Source organism: Antechinus flavipes, chromosome 2, assembly GCF_016432865.1.
Source record: "Antechinus flavipes isolate AdamAnt ecotype Samford, QLD, Australia chromosome 2, AdamAnt_v2, whole genome shotgun sequence".
Lineage (NCBI taxonomy): Eukaryota > Metazoa > Chordata > Mammalia > Dasyuromorphia > Dasyuridae > Antechinus > Antechinus flavipes.
Genome location: NC_067399.1, coordinates 195,217,352 through 195,236,468, shown reverse-complemented (window position 1 = coordinate 195,236,468; position 19,117 = coordinate 195,217,352). Strand labels below are relative to the sequence as shown.

The following is a 19,117-nucleotide window of genomic DNA, read 5'->3' as shown; positions in this document are numbered from 1 at the left end:
GGAACTCACTCAAGTAAAAGAATTGAGTGTTCCAGATAGGCTGTAACCTCTGTAGTACCCAATCCATGGGAAATCAGGAGAGGAACTGAACTATGTCCAAAAAAGTTGAATGCCAAGGGGAAAAGTAATTAGAGGTGGGGACTCAAGGGGAATTTGGCATTCTGGATAGGTTGTAACCTCTTTAGTCCCGAGAAGACCAGGAGAGGGAATTGCATTTTGAAACAGGAAATAAAAGACTGCTTTTTTCTCTTCAAGGGTATGCCTACTAGCTTATACACTTAACTCTTGAAAAATTTTAAATAAAAATTCTTTGTAAGGCACTTACTCTTATGATTCCAACTCTAAAATCAATAATGGTATTTATATGAAGATCTATTTCAGTAATCTGCCCTAATAGGATTATAAATCAAGAGTGGGAAAGGGCCTCAAAAACCTTCTAATCCCTGTTCTACAGGTGAAGAAACTGAGGATCAGGGAACTCTATAATTTGCCCACTCCCACAAGCCATAAGAATCCAAGGTAGAATTTTAACCAGGATGCTCTGACTGTAAAGCTAAGGTTCCTTATGCTAAATCATATACTCTCTATATAGGTTTAATTCTGTTCATTCTGAGTCCCATATTATATGATAATTAGATGACAAAAGACTCATTATAGTTTTGTGGGGGAGTGTAAGAGTCAAAGTTCTGGTTTCCCTTCTACCATTTTAGAGCCAGATAATTACAAGCAAGTCATTTCTAGCCTCTGGGCCTCAGTTTCCTCTGAGCATAAAATTAAAAACCTGAGCAGAATTATCCCTAAGACTCCTTCCAAATATACATTCATGCTCTGAACCAGTAGACAGGCCAGTTAGATTTTTGTTCTGATGTCATAGTACTAATTGTGTGACCTTTGAGCAAATCATTTGATTCCCTTATGATTGTTTCCCTATTTTTAATTGAAAATAATGCAATCTGTATCCACTAGATTTCATGAGAATATGAAGAAAATAGGGTTTCTAGAATCTGTGAATTTGTCATAAACAAGCATGCCATCATTGTGATATTTGTATCAATTCCCCTAGCTGGAAGAAAAGAAGAAATGTCTTCTAAATATGTTATGATTTGCCCAAATCTGAAAATATAGATAGAATTGCCAATCCCATACCAAAGTAGTGGGAGAAAACTTCATTTGGTACAGAAAGGAATCTATTTTTAGAGAAATAAGCTTTGTTTTGCTCCCTAAGGATTGATTGAAGGGTTGGTGTTTTGGTAGTAGTTGTTATATAAACAATTATGTTAGGATTGGACATCATTGAAATGAAACAATCTTTCTCCAGGCTTTCATCAAGACTCAGATTTTTCCACAAACTCAACAGAAGGAAAAACCAAAATGGATGAATCAAATTAAATAACAGAGGTTGCTATTTTTAAATTACCCCTTTTCCCCTAGCAGTACCAAATCTCAAACTATACTACAAAGCAATAATTATCAAAACAATTTGGTATTATCTAAAAAATATATAAAATTTGATCAGTGGATGAGATTAGAAAAACAATACGTGGAAACAAACAAATATAGTATTTAATAAACCCAAACATCATAACCACTGAAATAAGGACTCAGGGTTTGACAAAACCTCCCAGGATCCTCTGGAAAAGAAGTCTGGCAGAATTGAGTATAGACCAAGATTTCATGCCATACATTAAAATAAGTTTTAGGTGGAATATATGATCTAGATATAAAATTTCATATCATAGCTAAATTAAAGAAATAAGAGATAATACTTTCTGAAATTATAAATAATGTTATTTATAAATAGGAAGTATTTATGATCAGATAAGAAGTAGAAAGGATTATAGGTGATATATGGACAATGTTGATTATATAAAATTGTGTAGCTTATACACCAAAACCAACACAGCTAAAATTAAAAGAAAACAGTTACCTTAGGGGAAAAATATTTGCATCAAGTTTCTTTGATAAACATCTCTTATCCAAACTATTAAGGACCTGATTCAAATACATAAATATAAGTCATTTTCTCAAAATGGTTAAAAGATATAAAGTATTCTCAAAGGAATAATCTATGCTCTTATATGAAAAAAAAATGCTCCAAATAACTAAAAAAAAAAGAAATACAAATTAAAACACTAAGATTATGGTCTCAGAGTCTGAGAAAATTCAGATTCAAGCCTTAATTCTACTATTCAGCAATCTGACTTTTGGCAATTAACTTCTCATTTCTGTATCTGTTTTGTATTTAATCCTTTGTGTACAAACTGTGACATTTGGAGGACTGAGTATTGACTTTGTAGTATAAGCAGCCCAAATTTGGCTTGGAGAATGCCTTCCTTTAATTTATAGCAGGACAATTTATCATTTTATTAGTTATCCAGGAAGGAAATAATATATGATCAGTCCAAGGATGGCCATCTATTCAATCACAAACTAGGGGTTCTGAGAGTCTCTGTAGTATATACAAGAAAGCATCTCACATTTCTATGCTGCCCAGTAGTAGTGCTAAGAAGTTTAAAACTCATACTGACCTGGTTCAGAATATCTAGGGAATGATATTATTCAAAATATAACAAATGGGAAATTTGTGACTCAAGCCTCCCATCCTGCATCTAGTATCTCCTTTTTCAGTGACTTTACACATTTATAACACACAGGATATATAACCTTGTAAAAGATAGCAAAAATGAAAGAAAAGAAAGGTCAAAATGATAATGATAAGAGCTATCATTTATATAATACTTACTATATGCCTGGCATTGTAAAAAGGACAATTTGATCATTTGATCCTCATAATATCCCTGGGAGACAGGTGTTCTGCACATAGCATCAGTAAGGCTTGTATTCAAATCCTATCTCTGACACTTATGAGCTGTGTGATCCTGGGAATACTCTTAAGTTCTCTAAATTTCAGTTCTTTATTTGTATAATGATAAGATTGAACTGAAGAACCTCTAAGGTCCCTTCTGGCTCTAAATTTTTAATTCTTTGATGCAATATTCACATGTTTTAAATGCCTATGGTCATAAGATTTAGAGTTAACAGGACATTAGATCATTTAATCTCATACCTTTATTTTAAAGAAGGGAAAAATAAGGCCCTGAGAGGGACAGAGTCTTTCCCAAGGTCACATAAGTAGTAAATAATAAATCAGACTTTGAATTCAGGTCTTCTGATTCCATTTATGGTGTTCCTTCAATTGCCTTCCTCTATACAATCCATACTAACAATTCATGGTATTTTGTGTTTAATTTCCAAATGAATGATATAAAATTGGGCCTATACAACTTGAGTAATAAGAATATAGTAATTTTTCTTTTCATTTTTTAAATAGCAACTATGATACCTGCTTCCCAGAACCTCATATTTTCAAAATAATATAGATTGCTCCTATATTAGAGAATTAGTATGAATGAAAATTCAATGTGGTAGAAAGAGTATGGGCTTTAGTCATATGTGTGATCTTGTATAAATTACTTAACTTCTCTGAATCTAAATTTGTTTGTCTATAAAGTGGAAGACATTGGACCTTAGTTTTTAAGGTCCCTTTCAACAGTAGTTCTATAAGCTATGGAAGAGGACATCTCTAACACTTAGAGTCTTCTTAAAACGTCTTCTATCCTGAAAAAAAAAAATGTTAATTGTTTCTGCCATTAACTAACTGCATGGCCTTAAGCAAGTTGTTTCTACTGTCAGGACCAAAGTTTCCTTTTCTATAAAACAATAAAGATAAATCACTCCTAAAATCATTTTAAGTGCTGGAATCATACCTTCAGGGAAAGGAGAGGAAAGAAGGAAGAAAACCTTCCATAAACTATAATTACTTTTGCCTCTAAACTTGAAAGAGGAGAGGTTAATTATTGGGAGATGGGAAGTAAAGAAGACTTAAGAAATCCTTGAGAGAGAGCACCAGGATTTAGAGGCCTCTTAATGTAGTTCTGAAAGTGAGATCACTTGGAGCTTTGAGGAAAAGCAATACTTCCAAGAACCCCCCAAAAAGAAAAGCCCTTAACTAGTTTAGTAAAGAAAGATTAAGACAAAGATGCACAATGGCTGAAGTTCAAAAAAATGGAGGACAAAGGAGACAGTGGGGAAATCTCAGACTCGTACTAGTGAATATAGAACTTTTTCCACCCCAAAGTGCCTTATGTTCCTTTATATCAAGTTAACACAATATCACCCTCACCACCATTACAGATTTCACTCTTATTGCAAAATAAGAATTTCAGATTCCCTTTCTTCCTTGTTTCCATAAAAGTTCCTTTTCTGCTCTAAACTATGGCTTTGTAAGGTTTGTTCAATGCAACCTTATACTGGGCACTTCTTTAAAACTTAAAATGCCCAAAATGCCTAAAGAAAATGTTTGCTCAATTGAAATAAACGTAAAACTGTAATTACGTAATTTTGTTCCCACTCGAAATATCACAAATTGTGACAAAGGTCCTTCATTACGCAGGAAAAACTGGAGATGGGTTGTCTCCTTATGATAAACTCCTGGACAGCAGAGTGATGTGTAAGAGGAATCCCCACAGAGTAGTAGAGGAAAGGCAAGTGAGAATGTAGGAAGATGCTTTACCCCAAACTATCATCTAGTAACTTCCTATTCTGAATAATCATTCTTGCTTTACTAGAGAGACAATCTTGGCACAGTAGCTAGAGTCATAAGGTCTAAGTTTAAATCTCACTTTGGACTTGACTATTAATCTCTCAGTGCCTCCAGGCAACTCTTTAAGGGTTAAAGAGTACTCAGATTTCTCTACCAGAGTTATCTACAGATTTGGCCCCCAAATCTCCCCTTCCCCAAACTGTTGTGAACTAGGTGCTAGCTCTATTGTTTCTCCATTTCAGAAGGATTGCACGACCATTAATGCCTCTAAAATTCTGTTCCTTTCCCCCTATCCTAGTTATATAATGCTGACGCAGAGTAAGCATCTAATCAATGCAGATTGACTGAATGAAGATTTGACTTCTTTTGTTTTAATTTTTAACCAAGTGTACCTTTTCTCAGAGCCAGGGTTTGTTTGTTTTCATGTGGGGAAAATAAGGAAAGTAATATTACTTTATGATCCCATAGGATATTTTAATTCATTTCAATATTACTCCTTCCTCTGACATAAATAATCCATTTCTAATTTGGTAGGCAGTATACAAGAGGTTCATCAGACAAAAAAAATTCATAATTTTGCAGTCAATCTGGTAATGATTCTCTCTTATTTAGATAGGCTAGTCCCTCAGACTCATAGATGCTCACTGTCAACAAGCCCACACTTGAAGCCTTTCCAACTTGGCAGGACTTTCTAGAGCTTGAGTTGCTGGCATAGCCTTCAAGAACCCAGGGTCACCTCTATCTGAGTGGGTTTAGTGGAGGACTGGACTTATGCCAATCAAAAACTTCCATCTGCCTAGAGATGTTGTAGAAAATAAGAAGAGAATTAAATTAGCTCAACTGCAAAGCCTGGAACTCAGCAGGTGCTTTGCTGAAGTAGAACTGGAATGTTGTCTGTCTTTCTCCCTTGCAAAAACACTGATAGACAAAAAGAAGAGAGGAGGCAGATGAGGAAGCATTTTGTTTTGTGTTTTGCATTTTTTTTCTTTCTGAACTTCTCTCTCAGGTGTTTTGCTATGAGAAGGAAATAAGGCGATGCAGCTGGCTACCCTTTCATAAATGAAGTGGAGGACCCAGCAGGGGTTTTGCTGAAAATACAGAGGCTTAGAAACCTGGAAAAGCAGCACTCACAGTAATTCACAGTCATTTCCTATGAGCTTGCATCCTTCACTCAGGAGACAGGACTTAGTCTCCAGCTGCAGATGATACTTTAGAAATGAGTGTTGGAAGGGGGTGGGGGAGGAAAGAGTGACTCCTCTTTTGTACTTGTGGGGCTGCCCTGCTGTAGACTGTTCATTTATTCATAAAAGCAAGAGAGAAAATCACTGCAAATCTTGGTTAAGAGGAAAGATGAAACTATAGTACTAATTAGGACAATATCACAGTGCAACCTGACATAAAAAACTTTATGTATGCTGGTAGAAAAAGTGGCTTAAGATTCAGGGCACCTGATTTTGTTAGGCCATTTTTTTTTTTCAGCACCATGGCCAGCTGAAGAAGGCAAAGCAGAATGGCTAAGTAGTGTGTAGCAAATTCAGCCGGCATCATGGCTAAGTAAAGCAAGGGAAACAGGGATGACTATTTGTACCAGTGTTTCTTTATATCCTTAGCACTTATAACACAATCCCTGGAACATAGAAAGTGCTTAATAAATGCCTGACTCAAGGAAAGTTTTAATGAACCAATATTGTATATAGTGCAGAGGGATAAAGTTCTTTTTTTTTCCTTTTTTTTTTAAGTTTTCTTTTTTTTCTTAATAAAAATGTGTCCCAGTCATTCCTATTTTAATCAGTCACCAAATCAGAAATGGATTTAGGCTTCTCACTAAATTATCCAAAAATTCTGAACAAGGTTGGATGAGGAAATAAGGAATATCACCCCTGCCTTTGTATAGCATTATTTGGTTTACAAAGGACTTTCATACATATATTATCTGACTGGACTCTCAAAATTACTTTGAGATAGCCAGGATAAGAATTTTTAACCCTACTTCCTAGTGATGCTAAGATTCTATATAACCAGAAGGGTCATATATGACAGTAAATTAGTCATCTTTGATCATATATTCTTAAAACTAGAGATGTGAAAAAAGAAGTGCAGAGATCAAAAGATCTATTCTCTTGCTCTGATCCATATAGACTATGGGACCTGACCTTAGGCATATCTCAGCTTCTCTGAGCCTCAATTTTATAATCTGTGAAATAGGGATAATACAAAGAATACTCAAGAAATCTTAAAGCACCAAAAAGTGACAGGTATTAATAATTGTGATTATTTGTGATAAAGACTTTTGGGGAAAAAATCTTTAACCAATAACCTGACTCTATTGTTTCACAATCAGGATAACCCTGACATCCTGTCCCCTTTTTACTCTAGTTATCATCTATTATAATGTGCCTGGAGCGTAGAATTCAAAGCAGCTTAAATGAGAGTGTCAGATCAAAATAAAAGGTATTTAAAGCTCAGCTGCTGTCTTCCTAATGTGCATGTCACTATTTTGCCCAGAAACTTTTAATAGTTCCTTATTGCTTACAGAATGTTATTTTATCTATCAAAGCTATTCCTTGTCAGCTAAGATAATTCAGAGAGCAAGAACAAGAACAGCTGGAAAAACTGGAAATGGAAGAGAGAAAGGACAGGGAAGGAAGGAGTGAATTTGGAACTCAAAAAAAATTTGTAGCTAATGTTAAAAATTTTTACATGTAACAAAAAAAATATTTTAAAATAATATATAAGTACTATGTATAGAATATGTTTCTAATAATACATAAGTACTAAAAAAAGAACAAGAGTATCAAGGTCAAATCAGGATAATTTAATAGAAAGCATGTTGGATTTGGTGTCTAAGGAAATGGGTTCAAATTTTGACTCTGCTATCTACTCAGGCAAGCCACTTAATATACTTAGATTTTAGTTTCCCCATTTATAAAATGAGGAGATTAGATTAGATAATCTCCAAGGTCCTAGTGAGCTCTAATAGTCTGTGATTCACTTTATGTTCTTCTATGATCACAACTTTGTAACCACTTTCAGCAAAATGAAATTAAGAAAATGATCCAAGAACCATCTGGAATAGAAGAAAAATAGCTTCCCAAAGTTATCCTAGGATATAGCTCTTCAGGGGAAATGGAGAAACAACCTGTATATTAGGCAAAGCACACCAATGTGAGGTTTTTTATAATAAATATAATAACACCACCTTGTATCTCTATAACACTTTTAACTTTTCAATGTTTTTCCATCTCTGTCTCTATTATCTTATTTTAATCTTTAAAAAAAACCTGTGAAGAAGATCAGACAAGTATTATCTGCATCTCCAGCTGCCTGCTAGACATCTCCATCTGGAAGTCCTGCCGGCACCTCTAACTCAATATGTCCAAGATGGTACTCCTCATCTTTCTGCCTAAAATCTGCCCCTCCTCTCTATTTCCTTGTATTGATAGATAGCAACCAGCATCTTTCCTCAGATTTGAAACCTCACCCTCCACATCTAGTCAATTGCCAAGTATTTTCAACTTCACCTCCACAAATTTGCTCACATCTGCTCCTTCCTCTCCACTTGTGCTGCTTCCATCTCCAATTTAGGCCTTTAAACAAACAATCAGAATGCCTTCCTAATTGTTCTCCCTGCCTCCAGTCTCTTAATTTCACACTTTAATTAGGTGGCCCAATGGATGAAGTGCTGGAACTTCAGTCATGAAGACATAAAATCAAATTTGGTCTCAGCCACTTTCCAGCTGTGTAACAATAAGCAAGTCATTTAACTTTTATCTACCTCAGTTTCCTCATTTGTAAAATATCAATTAATAGAACCTACTGCAGAGTTGCTATGAGGATCATGTAAGATAATGTTATATTTTGTAAACTTTAAAGGGGGTTCTATAAATATTAACTTTTATTATTATTACTGTCACCTTTCTAGGGCTTTTCATAGGTTGTAAATTCCATCAAACTTGCTTCTTCCCTACCTTCTACCTCACAGTGTTTTATCATCTTTCTTGCCCTTTACTATTATCTTTGAAGACATGTGCCTTCCATCATCAAGTCTGAACCTTCTTTCTAGGCTAATTTCTTTCCCTAGGATCTTGCTCTATCAATTATTTCCACCTCTCTTGAATCTTCAGTCTTTCCTTTTCCACTGGCTCCTTTATTTTCAGCTACAAAGATGTTTTGGTTTCTCCTAACCTAAAAATAAGCAAATAAAAAAACTTGAACTATCATTCTTTTCTTCCTTTCCCTGCCAAACTCCTTGAAAATGGTCTCTAACTTTATTCTTGCTTCCTCTTCTTCTACTAACTCTTTCAACCCATTAAAAACTGATTTCTGATCTCAAGTTCCATTTAATAGAAACTACTCTTCAAACATCATCATTAACCTCTTAATCCAATGGCATTTTCTTAGTGCTTATCCTTCTGTTGGATTTCTCCATTTGCTATGTTCCCAGTTCTTTAAATGCATCACCAAAACTGAACTCAATCTTTCCTGTTCCTCTTCCCAAAACAAGCTGACTTCCCTATTTTAGGTAATAGTATACACACTTCAAACCACAATCATCTATAGCTTCTCCCTCTCCTTTTTTCCAAATAATCTCCCTGAAAGTTCCCCATGTATCTGTCACATCCTTGGCATTCATCTTTCCAGTACTTTAAGTCTTTCCTAGATTATTGCAATAGCTTCCTTATTGATTTCACTTTTTCTATTTTCTTCTCCTATATATTACTACTAGATTAGTCTTTCTGCTTTTGTTATTTCTTTACCTAAAAATCTTCAGGCTCTCCCTAATGCCTCCTGAATAAAATCTGTATAAAACCAATAGTCATGACCTTCCAAAATCTGATGTCACCCTATTTTCCCAGTTTTGTTTCATTATTTTTTCCTATATACTCTACGCTCCAGTCAAAATTCAATAACTCTGCCACCTCCCTTCACTCCTAACACTGTCTTCTCCCATTTCCTTTTCTATGCTATAAATGCTCTCTCTCTCTCTCTTTGCACTTTCTCCAAGAACTCTTCCCTGATCCACCCTGGTGATCTCACATAATACCTTGTCAGTTCTCTTAATGCAAGTAGAAATGCTGGAATAGCTAAGTGATATAGCAGATAGAGTACTAGGCTTGATGTCAAAAAGACATGAATTCAAATCTAACCTCAGACATTTGTTTACTAGCTGTGTGACTCTAAGAAAGTCACTTAACCTCTGTTTGCCTCAGTTTCCTCTTTTCTAGCATAAGGATAATAATAATAATACCTATTTCTTCAGATTGTTGTAAGGATCAATTGTAATAACAATAGAAACTATAATGGGCTCAACAACAGTGCCAGACACGGTTTTGTAGTTCAGTCATTTTCAGTCATGTCCAACTCTCTGTGGCCCTATTTGGGTTTTTTGGCAAAGATAGAGGAGCGGTTTGCCATTTCCTTGTCCAGTTCATTTTACAAATAATGAAACTGAGGCAAACTGGGATCCAATGACTTGCCCAGCATCATGCAGCTAGTAATAGTTTGAGGCTACATTTGAATTCAGAACTGGAGTCTTCCTGACTCCAGACCCAGAATTGTGTCCACTATGCCACTAGTTATCCATCTGACACATAGTAAATACTATATAGATATTAACTGTCATCATTATTAATTATTATCAATACTCTGACCAATCACCATAGTATATAATAGTTATCTATTTGTATTTTATCTCCCTAATAAATGCAAGATCCATGGGAGTAACAACCATGTTTTAGGTAAAATTCTTACCTTCCCATTGCCTAGAGTAATACCCTAGACACAACTGGTATTCCATAAAAGGTTACTGAATGAATGAATGAAAGAAAAAATGAAAAAAAAGAATGCATGAGTGAATTATTAAAAGCTTTAGGAAGGCAAATATGGACTTTGTTGTTAATACCCAGATCTAATCAAAGTTTAAATGGGCTTGCTCCAGAAATAATATATTTTCCTTCACTAAAGATCAGAGGATCAAGCTCTAGAACAGGAAGGATATCAAAGGCCACTGAGTTCAATTCTCCCATTTTAATGTTACGAAAACTAAGACCCAAAGAAATTGCATCTTGCGCAAAATCACATAGGTCTCAAGAATCAAAGGCAAGATCTGAGCCCATCTCCTCTGACTCTACAGCCAATGGTTTTCCCACTGTATTGTGTTACCTTCAAGTGGAAACTGGATAACCACTTACTAGAAATCTTATACTAAAAAATAGAATTCTATTCAGATGTACATCTTCTGAAGTATTTTCCAAATCTGAGATTCTGTGAGTATGGATGCTTTTTGGAGCTCTCAGATAATATCATCAAAGCAACTTTCTGACATTGGACCATTTCTTTAAGCTCCCTTAGTTTCTTCACTTACCAAATGAAGAGAGACTGTCAATATTTGTGATCCCCAGGTGAAAGGAAAAAATTGACAGAGACCTTGACAAAATTGAAATGTGGAATACTGGGTCTTCCACTTAGAATAAAAATTGATGGTTTAGGATTGCGCCCTTAAATAAACTTAGGTTATTAAATAAAACGTGGCAAGCAACCCATCATCAGCTATTGCGTTGAGAAATGACCTTTAAAAGGGAATAGCCCAGAATCATATCTTCATGTATTCTCCCCATGCCTTTCACTAAGAGAATGCTTGGGTGATCTTTGTCCACTTGGCTGATCTTTGTCCTTAAGCTCAAGTCTTTGCATCAAGGGCTAAATTGAGATATCAGAAATATCTCTTACATGGAGTTATCAGAAATGTTTTATATAGAGCAAATGAGAAGTTCTCAATATACAAGGGAACAAATCTATATGTCCTCTCAAGTGCCTTCCAGCTTTATATCTATGACATTATTATCCTATTCCACCTATGCATAATTCTGCCCTTCCCACAAAATCTTTTCACAGAAAAACCTGCACCAGGGCCAGTAAAATCTTCATCTTTTTCCTACTGTGGATATCTGCACTAATCCCAGTGGTTTTATAAAGCCTACCTATACAGACTTTATCTTCCGAAGAGTTGACCATTAGGCAAGGAATTTTTGGCCACAAAAAAATTATGAATATTTCAAAATACTGTGATCTGGGCCATTAGAGATAATACCCTTATCAATGAAATCACAGAACTTTGAAATGTTGAATAAACACTGCTATACAAACATAAAGGCATTTGCATAGTGCAGTTTCTTACATTTCCATATAAGGGAAAGTATTTTTTTTAATTACTTTATATTTTCAAAGCATCAATGAGATGCCATATAGCATACTAAACCCTGAATAAATCACTATCTGATTGTCATTATTAACCATAGAAAAATAGTTGATAAGGTGGAAACTGGACTGGAGAAAGAAGCAAAATGGAATAGGTAGGAAAATTTAGTGGAAGAAGATTTCAGCAGGAAAGGCTAGAAATATAGTCTTTCTTATTGTTGTTATTCAATCATTTCAATTATTTCTGACTCTATGACCCCATTTGGGGTTTTCTTGGTAAAAATAATGAAGTTGTTAGCTCTTTCCTTCTCCACACATTTTATGGATGAGGAAACTGAGGTTTGAATAGGGTTGAATCACTTGCCCAGGATCATATAGCTAGTAAGTGTTTGAGTCCATATTTGAAGTTAGGCCCTCCTAACTCCAGGGCTGGCACTCTAGCTACCATATCACTTAGTTTTCTGCATTTGTTTTAATTATCTTCCAAGATATTACCACTTCATAGAGGAAGTTTGTCTTGAAGGAAAATTTGAAGGAAAGTAACAGCTCGGTATACTCCTGAATCAGTTTTAGTTCTGTTATCACCAGACAGTTAAGTCGTAGCAATGGGCAGTGTTATCCCTTCAATTTCTTCCTCTGAAAAATGAGGGACATAGATAGATTAGCCCCTTCCCTGTATCCTCTTCCAGGCATCTAGGTGGCACAGGGGATAGAATGCTGGACCTGGAGTCAGAAAAACCTGAGTTCAAATCCAGCCTTAGACACTTTCTAGCTGTGTGACATTAGGCAAGTAATTTAACCCTATTTACCTCAGTTCCTCATCTGAAAATGAGCTAGAGAAGAAAATGGCAAATCACTTCAGTGTCTCTGCCAAGAAAATCCCAACTGAGGTCATCAAGAATCAGATGTTACTGTATGGACTGTATAAACAACAATATATGGTCCAGTTATCCAAGTCTGTGAGAACCTATCTTCCATTCTCTTTCTTTTGCCTTTCCACTTTGATTCCTCCCACTCTCTCCTCCACCTCTTCCTACTACCTTTAGTACTGATACTAGACCTTTTAGTGTCTAAATGTCTGGATTTTACCTTTTTCTCCTGAAGGACCAACTCTCCCAGGACGGCCAGGTGACCCTTTCTCTCCCTTTTCTCCGGCATCCCCTGTGGAAGGAATTCACAAACATTTAAGGAATAACTCTAGCAAGCATAGTAAGAATCCTACAATCACTGACTAACAGCATCCAATAGTCCTCTGGCAAAGGGACTCCTAAAAGGATAGATATATGTGCATAAGAAAATGTCAAGAGCATATTATCACTAACTTAAACTTGGGTTCAAAAAAACCAATTGTACAAGTGCAGCATAGGAGAGGTTTTGCTAAGTTTATGTCCAAAAGACCTGAGTGTCCAACCACAAACTCAGTATGAGCCAAGAGTATGATAACCAATAAAAAAAAAAGTTAATGCAATCTCCAATGGCATTGAGAGAGACCCTGTGTTCAGAACATGAAAAGTGATAGTCCTAATGTTCTTTGGCATCCTCAAGATTTGGCATCCTTGAAAACATTCAGTTTTATACCCCAGCAAAAACCAAGAACACTAACCCATACATAAGGATTCCTACAGGCCATGTACTGACTTTAAAAAATCACAGATTAACATTATCTGTGTTCTATTGTATTCTTATTTACTTTATTAAATATTTCTCAATTATATCGTAATCTTATTTAGGCCTCATTCAGGAGTGCTGGGGATGTGTTTGATGCCGCCGCCCTAGATTTCATCAAAACTTGAAGGTCATAAGGGGCAAACCTAGAAAATATGGGATATATGGTGAGACTTTTTCAGGTATATAAAGTATTTCACACCTTGTAGGAAATGGGAGCTGTTCAGAAGTTCAGTTGTGTATGAAAAGGCCAGAAAAGGCAATGAATCTGTTCACAATGCAAAGACTGCCTCAGCACATTTTTTATTCCAGATATTCATTTGCATAAAGAAAGTCTAAAGCATATTTTTTATTGTTGTTTTGTCTAGGAAACCCAGAATTGTTTGGTAATTATTTAATAGATGCTTCCTTTCTAATTTCAGCCTTGGCGACAGAAAAGATTTGGGAAATTTATTGGATGATCACCAAAAATTAAGGTGAGATCCCTCACCAAGGGAATTTAGCCCTGAACTAGAAAGAGCTTTTGAAAAGGTGATACTATATCTTTCTTACTTCCTGCCAGGCAGGTCAAAGCCTCAGTGTCAAGATTCTGAAAGAAAACTGTAGAGTTTCTTGCCAAACCCAGGCTAAGGCTCCCTGCTCTTTCTTAAAGAATACAATAATACCCCAGATAAAAGAGCGAAGGAGCACTTTGCTCAGCTTGAGGTTGGAAGTAATGAAGATTAAAACTTGGCACATGAAAGATCAGACCCAAAGAGAACAGTGGATAGACTGGTTGTACTGTGGTTTCTAGCAACCCAGCAATGAATGAGAAAGAGACTATCAATATTTGTGATCCCCAGGTGAAAGGAAAAAACTGACAGAGACCTTTGACAAAACTGAAATGTGGAATACTGGGTCTTCCACTTAGAATAAAAATTGATGGCTTAGGATTGTGCCCTTAAATAAACTTAGGCTATTAAATAAAATGTGGCAAGCAACCCATCATCAGCTATTGCATTGAGAAATGGCCTTTAAAAGGGAATAGCCCAGAATCATATCTTCATGTACTCTCTCCTCATATCTCCCACTAAGAGAATGCTTGGGTGATCTTTGTTCTTAAGTTCAGGCCTTTGCATCAAGGGTTGAATTGAGGTATCAGAAATATCTCTTTTATGGAGTTAGCAGAAATGTTTTATACAAATAAATGAAGTTCTCAATATACATGTGACCTGAAAAATAAACAAATTCCAAATATCTTATTGATGCAGAAAAATAAAAAAAATCAAGCCCAGCTTGAGAGGAGACTGAGATGCTTTGAGAGTCAGCCTCTAAGGGAAACCACCATTAGAGGGCAGAGAGTCAAAAAAAGAGTAATTAGAGAAAATAAGAGGGAGAGAGGATAGACTGAAATTATAATAAATCTCAGGAAGAAGAAAACCCAAAAGTCTTAAACAGAAATAGATAAATGAACAGAGACTATATTAATGACAGAAGCAAATCTGTCTTCCAGATCTAGTAAATCTTAGAAAGTTCAGGCATCTAAGAATAAATACTGAAAAAAAAAAAAAAAAAAAAAGGAAAACAATCCAAGATTTAATGACACACAAGATCCTTTGGAATCTGAAGACAATGTGGAACCACAATACACTATTCCTAAATAGTTTAAAAGAGAAATGAGAATTAAAAGAGAAGAATTTATGTCTCACACAGCAAAAATAATGGGCCAAATAGGAAAAACTTGAATCTATGATAGCCAGCCTAACCAAGAAACAAAAGACAGGGCAATAGATTGGGAATGCAGATATACAAAAGCAAAAAACAATAACATTAAAAGAAAATATGTCCATTGCCCAAGAAAAATTTAGTTATCTCAAAGACAAGACGAATAGAAACAACCTAAGGATAATAGGGCTCCCAAAAAAATTGACAAAACCCAAATTTCACAATGCAAGAAACAATAAAATATAACTAGATGGAACTTTTGAACACAGAAAATGAAATATAATTGGAAGAATTCAAACATTTCCTCCAGAAAAAAAATAAAAACAAGATTGCAAATTTCAAGAGGGTTCAATTTAATCATTCAGTTAAACTCAAAAACAAGTTTTGTTAGCTACCAGAAGAAAGACCTTTAAATAAAAAGGAAAGGAAATGTGAATAATACAAGACTATTTTGTACCCACAAGAAAATGGAAGAGATAATGAAATAATGTGTTTGAAAGAGCAATGGAGCTCAGAAATGTAGCACAGGGTGACCTACCTTGCAAAATTTAGCTTAATCCAAAATGAAAAAAAAAAAAAGACATTCAATACTAAAGAGATATTGGAAATGTTTTTAGAAAGAAAACCAGGCCTAAAGAGACTGCTTTTTGAACACTTATATGTCAGAATGAAGGAGAAGTAAACAAATGTATCAGTAAAAGATAGAAAAAAAAAAATAGAGTAATAGCAGAGAGACTAGTAAGAGACTTCTTTCTAAATGTACCCAAGAAGACAGAGGTGAAGATTAGAAATCCTGTGTAACAGGAATGGAGAGGACCTGAGGCATTATGGACAGAACCTAGCAAATCAATGTTTTTGTAGGACTACAGTACAAAATGGGAATATTGGTGGGAATGGGAGCAAGGGAATAAAGAGGAATGTGTGATGTGCCTGGGCCATATCAAAGACTAGCAATAAAAGGAAGGAGACTCCTGTGATCTCAGGAAGAGAAGAGGCTGCAGTGAAATGGGTGAAAAGGAGGGGCAAAGAATTTAAAAAGGGAAGGGAAGTAAGGAAGCTTTGCTTTGGTACTGGAAGGGGATTCATTGATGAATGCTACTATGTATACAAAAGATTTTTTGTGAAGAGAGATGGGGACTTTGTGATGGGTATAGAGGATTTGATGCTTTAAAAAATACTCATACTATCTACCTGGGGAAGAGAGAATTGAAACTGCTAGAGATAACTGGAACTTAGAACTTAGAGGAGAATTTGGACATAGAGAGAAGACTTTTTAGATAAATGGGGAAAAGAAGGTAACCAGAAATGAACAGATCAAGGGTGGGCTACATAATCGGAGAAATGGAGCAGTGTTTTCTCTGACACCCTCAATAAATAACTGTTCTGGGAGTAGGGCACAATGGAAAAAGAGAATCCTCCATGAGAGCTCTTCCAAACAACAGCAGAAAATTCCTAAGAGGAAAGCCCAAAATAAATATCTCAGCAGTTTTGAGTCTATGAGATATATAATGAATAAAGATTACATAACTGTAATGTCAAGAACCAAAGAATGAAGGTCTAGACTGGACAGAGAAAATGAATAATGAAGAGAATGAATCTTCTCTGCAAAAATGTGTAAAAAGGAAATTTAAAGAACTAATGAATGAAACTAGTTGAAAGGGAGAAAAGGAAGGGATAATCTACTTGACTTACAAGAAAGCCCATATGAGCTGGAAATGAACTACAGAGTAAGAGACAAATAGAAGTAGTGTAACTTAATCACCACCACCATCACTGCGACAATTAAATAGGGGATAGGAATTGTTCCTGTGATTTCTTTAGTATACGAAAACTCCCAGATGATGAAAATCCTACCAATTTAGATCAATATGTTCTCTACAATTTGTAGTCTTAGAGAATCACTAGAACACTGAGAGGATTTACCTATTTGCCCAGAGTTACATAAAAGTATATAATGCAAATTAGAATATAACTACACAAAAGAGAAAAGAGAAAAACAGTTCTATGAGCTCAGAAAAGGGAAAGACCAAGATCAGGGAAGCCTCCCAGGAGGAGGAAGCATTTGTAGTAAGGTTTATATAAGGATAAGTAGAATTTTATGAAATAAAAATTGGGGGCAGGAGGTGGTCATTATCTTGGCTTGAAGAAAAACATGGAAGCATAAATCACAAAATACATTTGAGGTCAAATGAATATCTGAATTTAACATCAGATACATGATAGTGAAAGCCACCTGGAAAAAAGTAAATTGGAGCTAGACTGCAAAGAGCCTTGAATCTCAAAAAATGTAAATTGCTCTTGTGGCAGCATTAAAACCCTACTCCAGTGACCCAATGTGGCCCAAAGTTAACCTTGGGCTCTTAAGAGCTAAGCCATAAGCTCTGACTTTGGGAACCTCCCAAGTTAGACAGGCTGTAGGAACAGGCCTGGCAATTGATTGTCTGCTGTTCAAAGACCAACTTTATTAAGTTTGGAGAAGCTCATAGCCAGGTTGTGCACAGGGAGATGAATCTCATCAACCATCATAATGCATGAAGATTATTAACCAAAGAGTGAAAGGTTTTTCAGTTGTATCAAGTGAAGGCAGTATCCATTCTGATGAAATAAAAAATCCCATATGAAGTACAGAATAACACATTGACTATTTGTGAGCCAAAGAAGGCAATGTAATGGAAAGCTATAGGATTCATCCTCCAGATGAAGGAATTTGAGACTCTGTAAATCAGTTTATTCCTCTCTACTCTGCAGCTTAATTATAAATATTGCACAAAGGCAACCCTGATAATCTGTGTCAAGAGTTGGGAAAGGGCTAGATATTGAGCCTTTGCTCATGTGGGAGGAATTAGGAATACCATAATTTACAATTTTACTACCATTTAGCATGTTTTCTTTCCCTTGACCCAATTTTAATATCAAGATATTTCACGTTCCCAGTGTAGTGCCATTTTATCTGCCACGGGCTTCCCAATAACCCCCTTTATATTCACCAGTACATGCCTCTGAGTTGAAATGAGAACAGTATCAGGTTTGTAATCAAGGTGATCATTATCAGGGAAATGAACTAATATTGGCTCTACCTGGGCTCCACCTGTTCCTCTTAGCAACCTAAGACATCAAAATTTTAAAGGCTCCTATAAATATATTAATGAATTTAACTCTGAGATTTTTCCCTATTGGTTGTGACAGTTAGGTTTACCTGGAGAAACAATATGGTTAAGTCATTCTGTATATGTGAAGAATAAGAATTGGATGCAGATAGAGCCAACTCAGAAAGTAATTTGGATGAAAGATAGATGTTATGGGCCAGAACTCTGAACTTGAAACAAGGTATTAAGCCAATGGAATTGATAAAGACAATGGTTATCTAGTTAGCATGGTTCGGTATGATTGATTTAATCTTACAACAAATAATGGTTTCCTAGTAATGTAATGATTGATTTATACTCAGTGAGGAGCATATAAGCAGGGACTGAGAGCCACAGAGGAGCTTTCAGAGGGCAGAGAAGACAGGAGGGAGCTCAAGCTCTCGGAACCAAGGACAGATATTCATTCCATCTTCTGTCAGGACACTGGTGCAGGCTCTCCTCTCCACTGAGATCAAAGCCAGACTAAAAGACTCTCCAGAAAGCTGCTCAGCCTCAGGAAAGAGATAATAAAGAATCTGGACTACCAGAAAGCTAACCGGGACCCCAGGAAAGGACAAAACTTTGAAAGAGATAATAAAGGATTTAGACTTTATCCTCTGGCTACTTTTGTGGTGATTACTGAACTGAAAAGAAGCCTGCTCCCAGAGACCACCAGAAAACTGAACTAAGAACATTACAGGTAAGTATTTTAGGATCTCTAAATGTTTATACGGCTCTAAAGAGGTACATAGTCTACCTGAAAAGTTGAATCATTCCAAAATGTTTTAATTGGCCAATTCAATAATTAATTTGTTAAGTATCT

The 19,117-nt window shown here is 35.7% G+C and overlaps 1 protein-coding gene across 3 annotated transcripts in view; it reads right to left on the bottom strand.

The window, feature by feature from the left end:
- The window catches only part of COLEC11 (collectin subfamily member 11), a 68,515-nt gene that overhangs the window by 34,873 nt on the left and 14,525 nt on the right, over positions 1-19,117 (bottom strand). For all 3 annotated transcript variants that reach the window (XM_051976055.1, XM_051976057.1, XM_051976056.1), the window contains exon 3: positions 12,890-12,961. In XM_051976055.1, the coding sequence (XP_051832015.1) occupies positions 12,890-12,961 (72 nt within the window). The remainder of the gene's footprint in view (positions 1-12,889; positions 12,962-19,117) is intronic.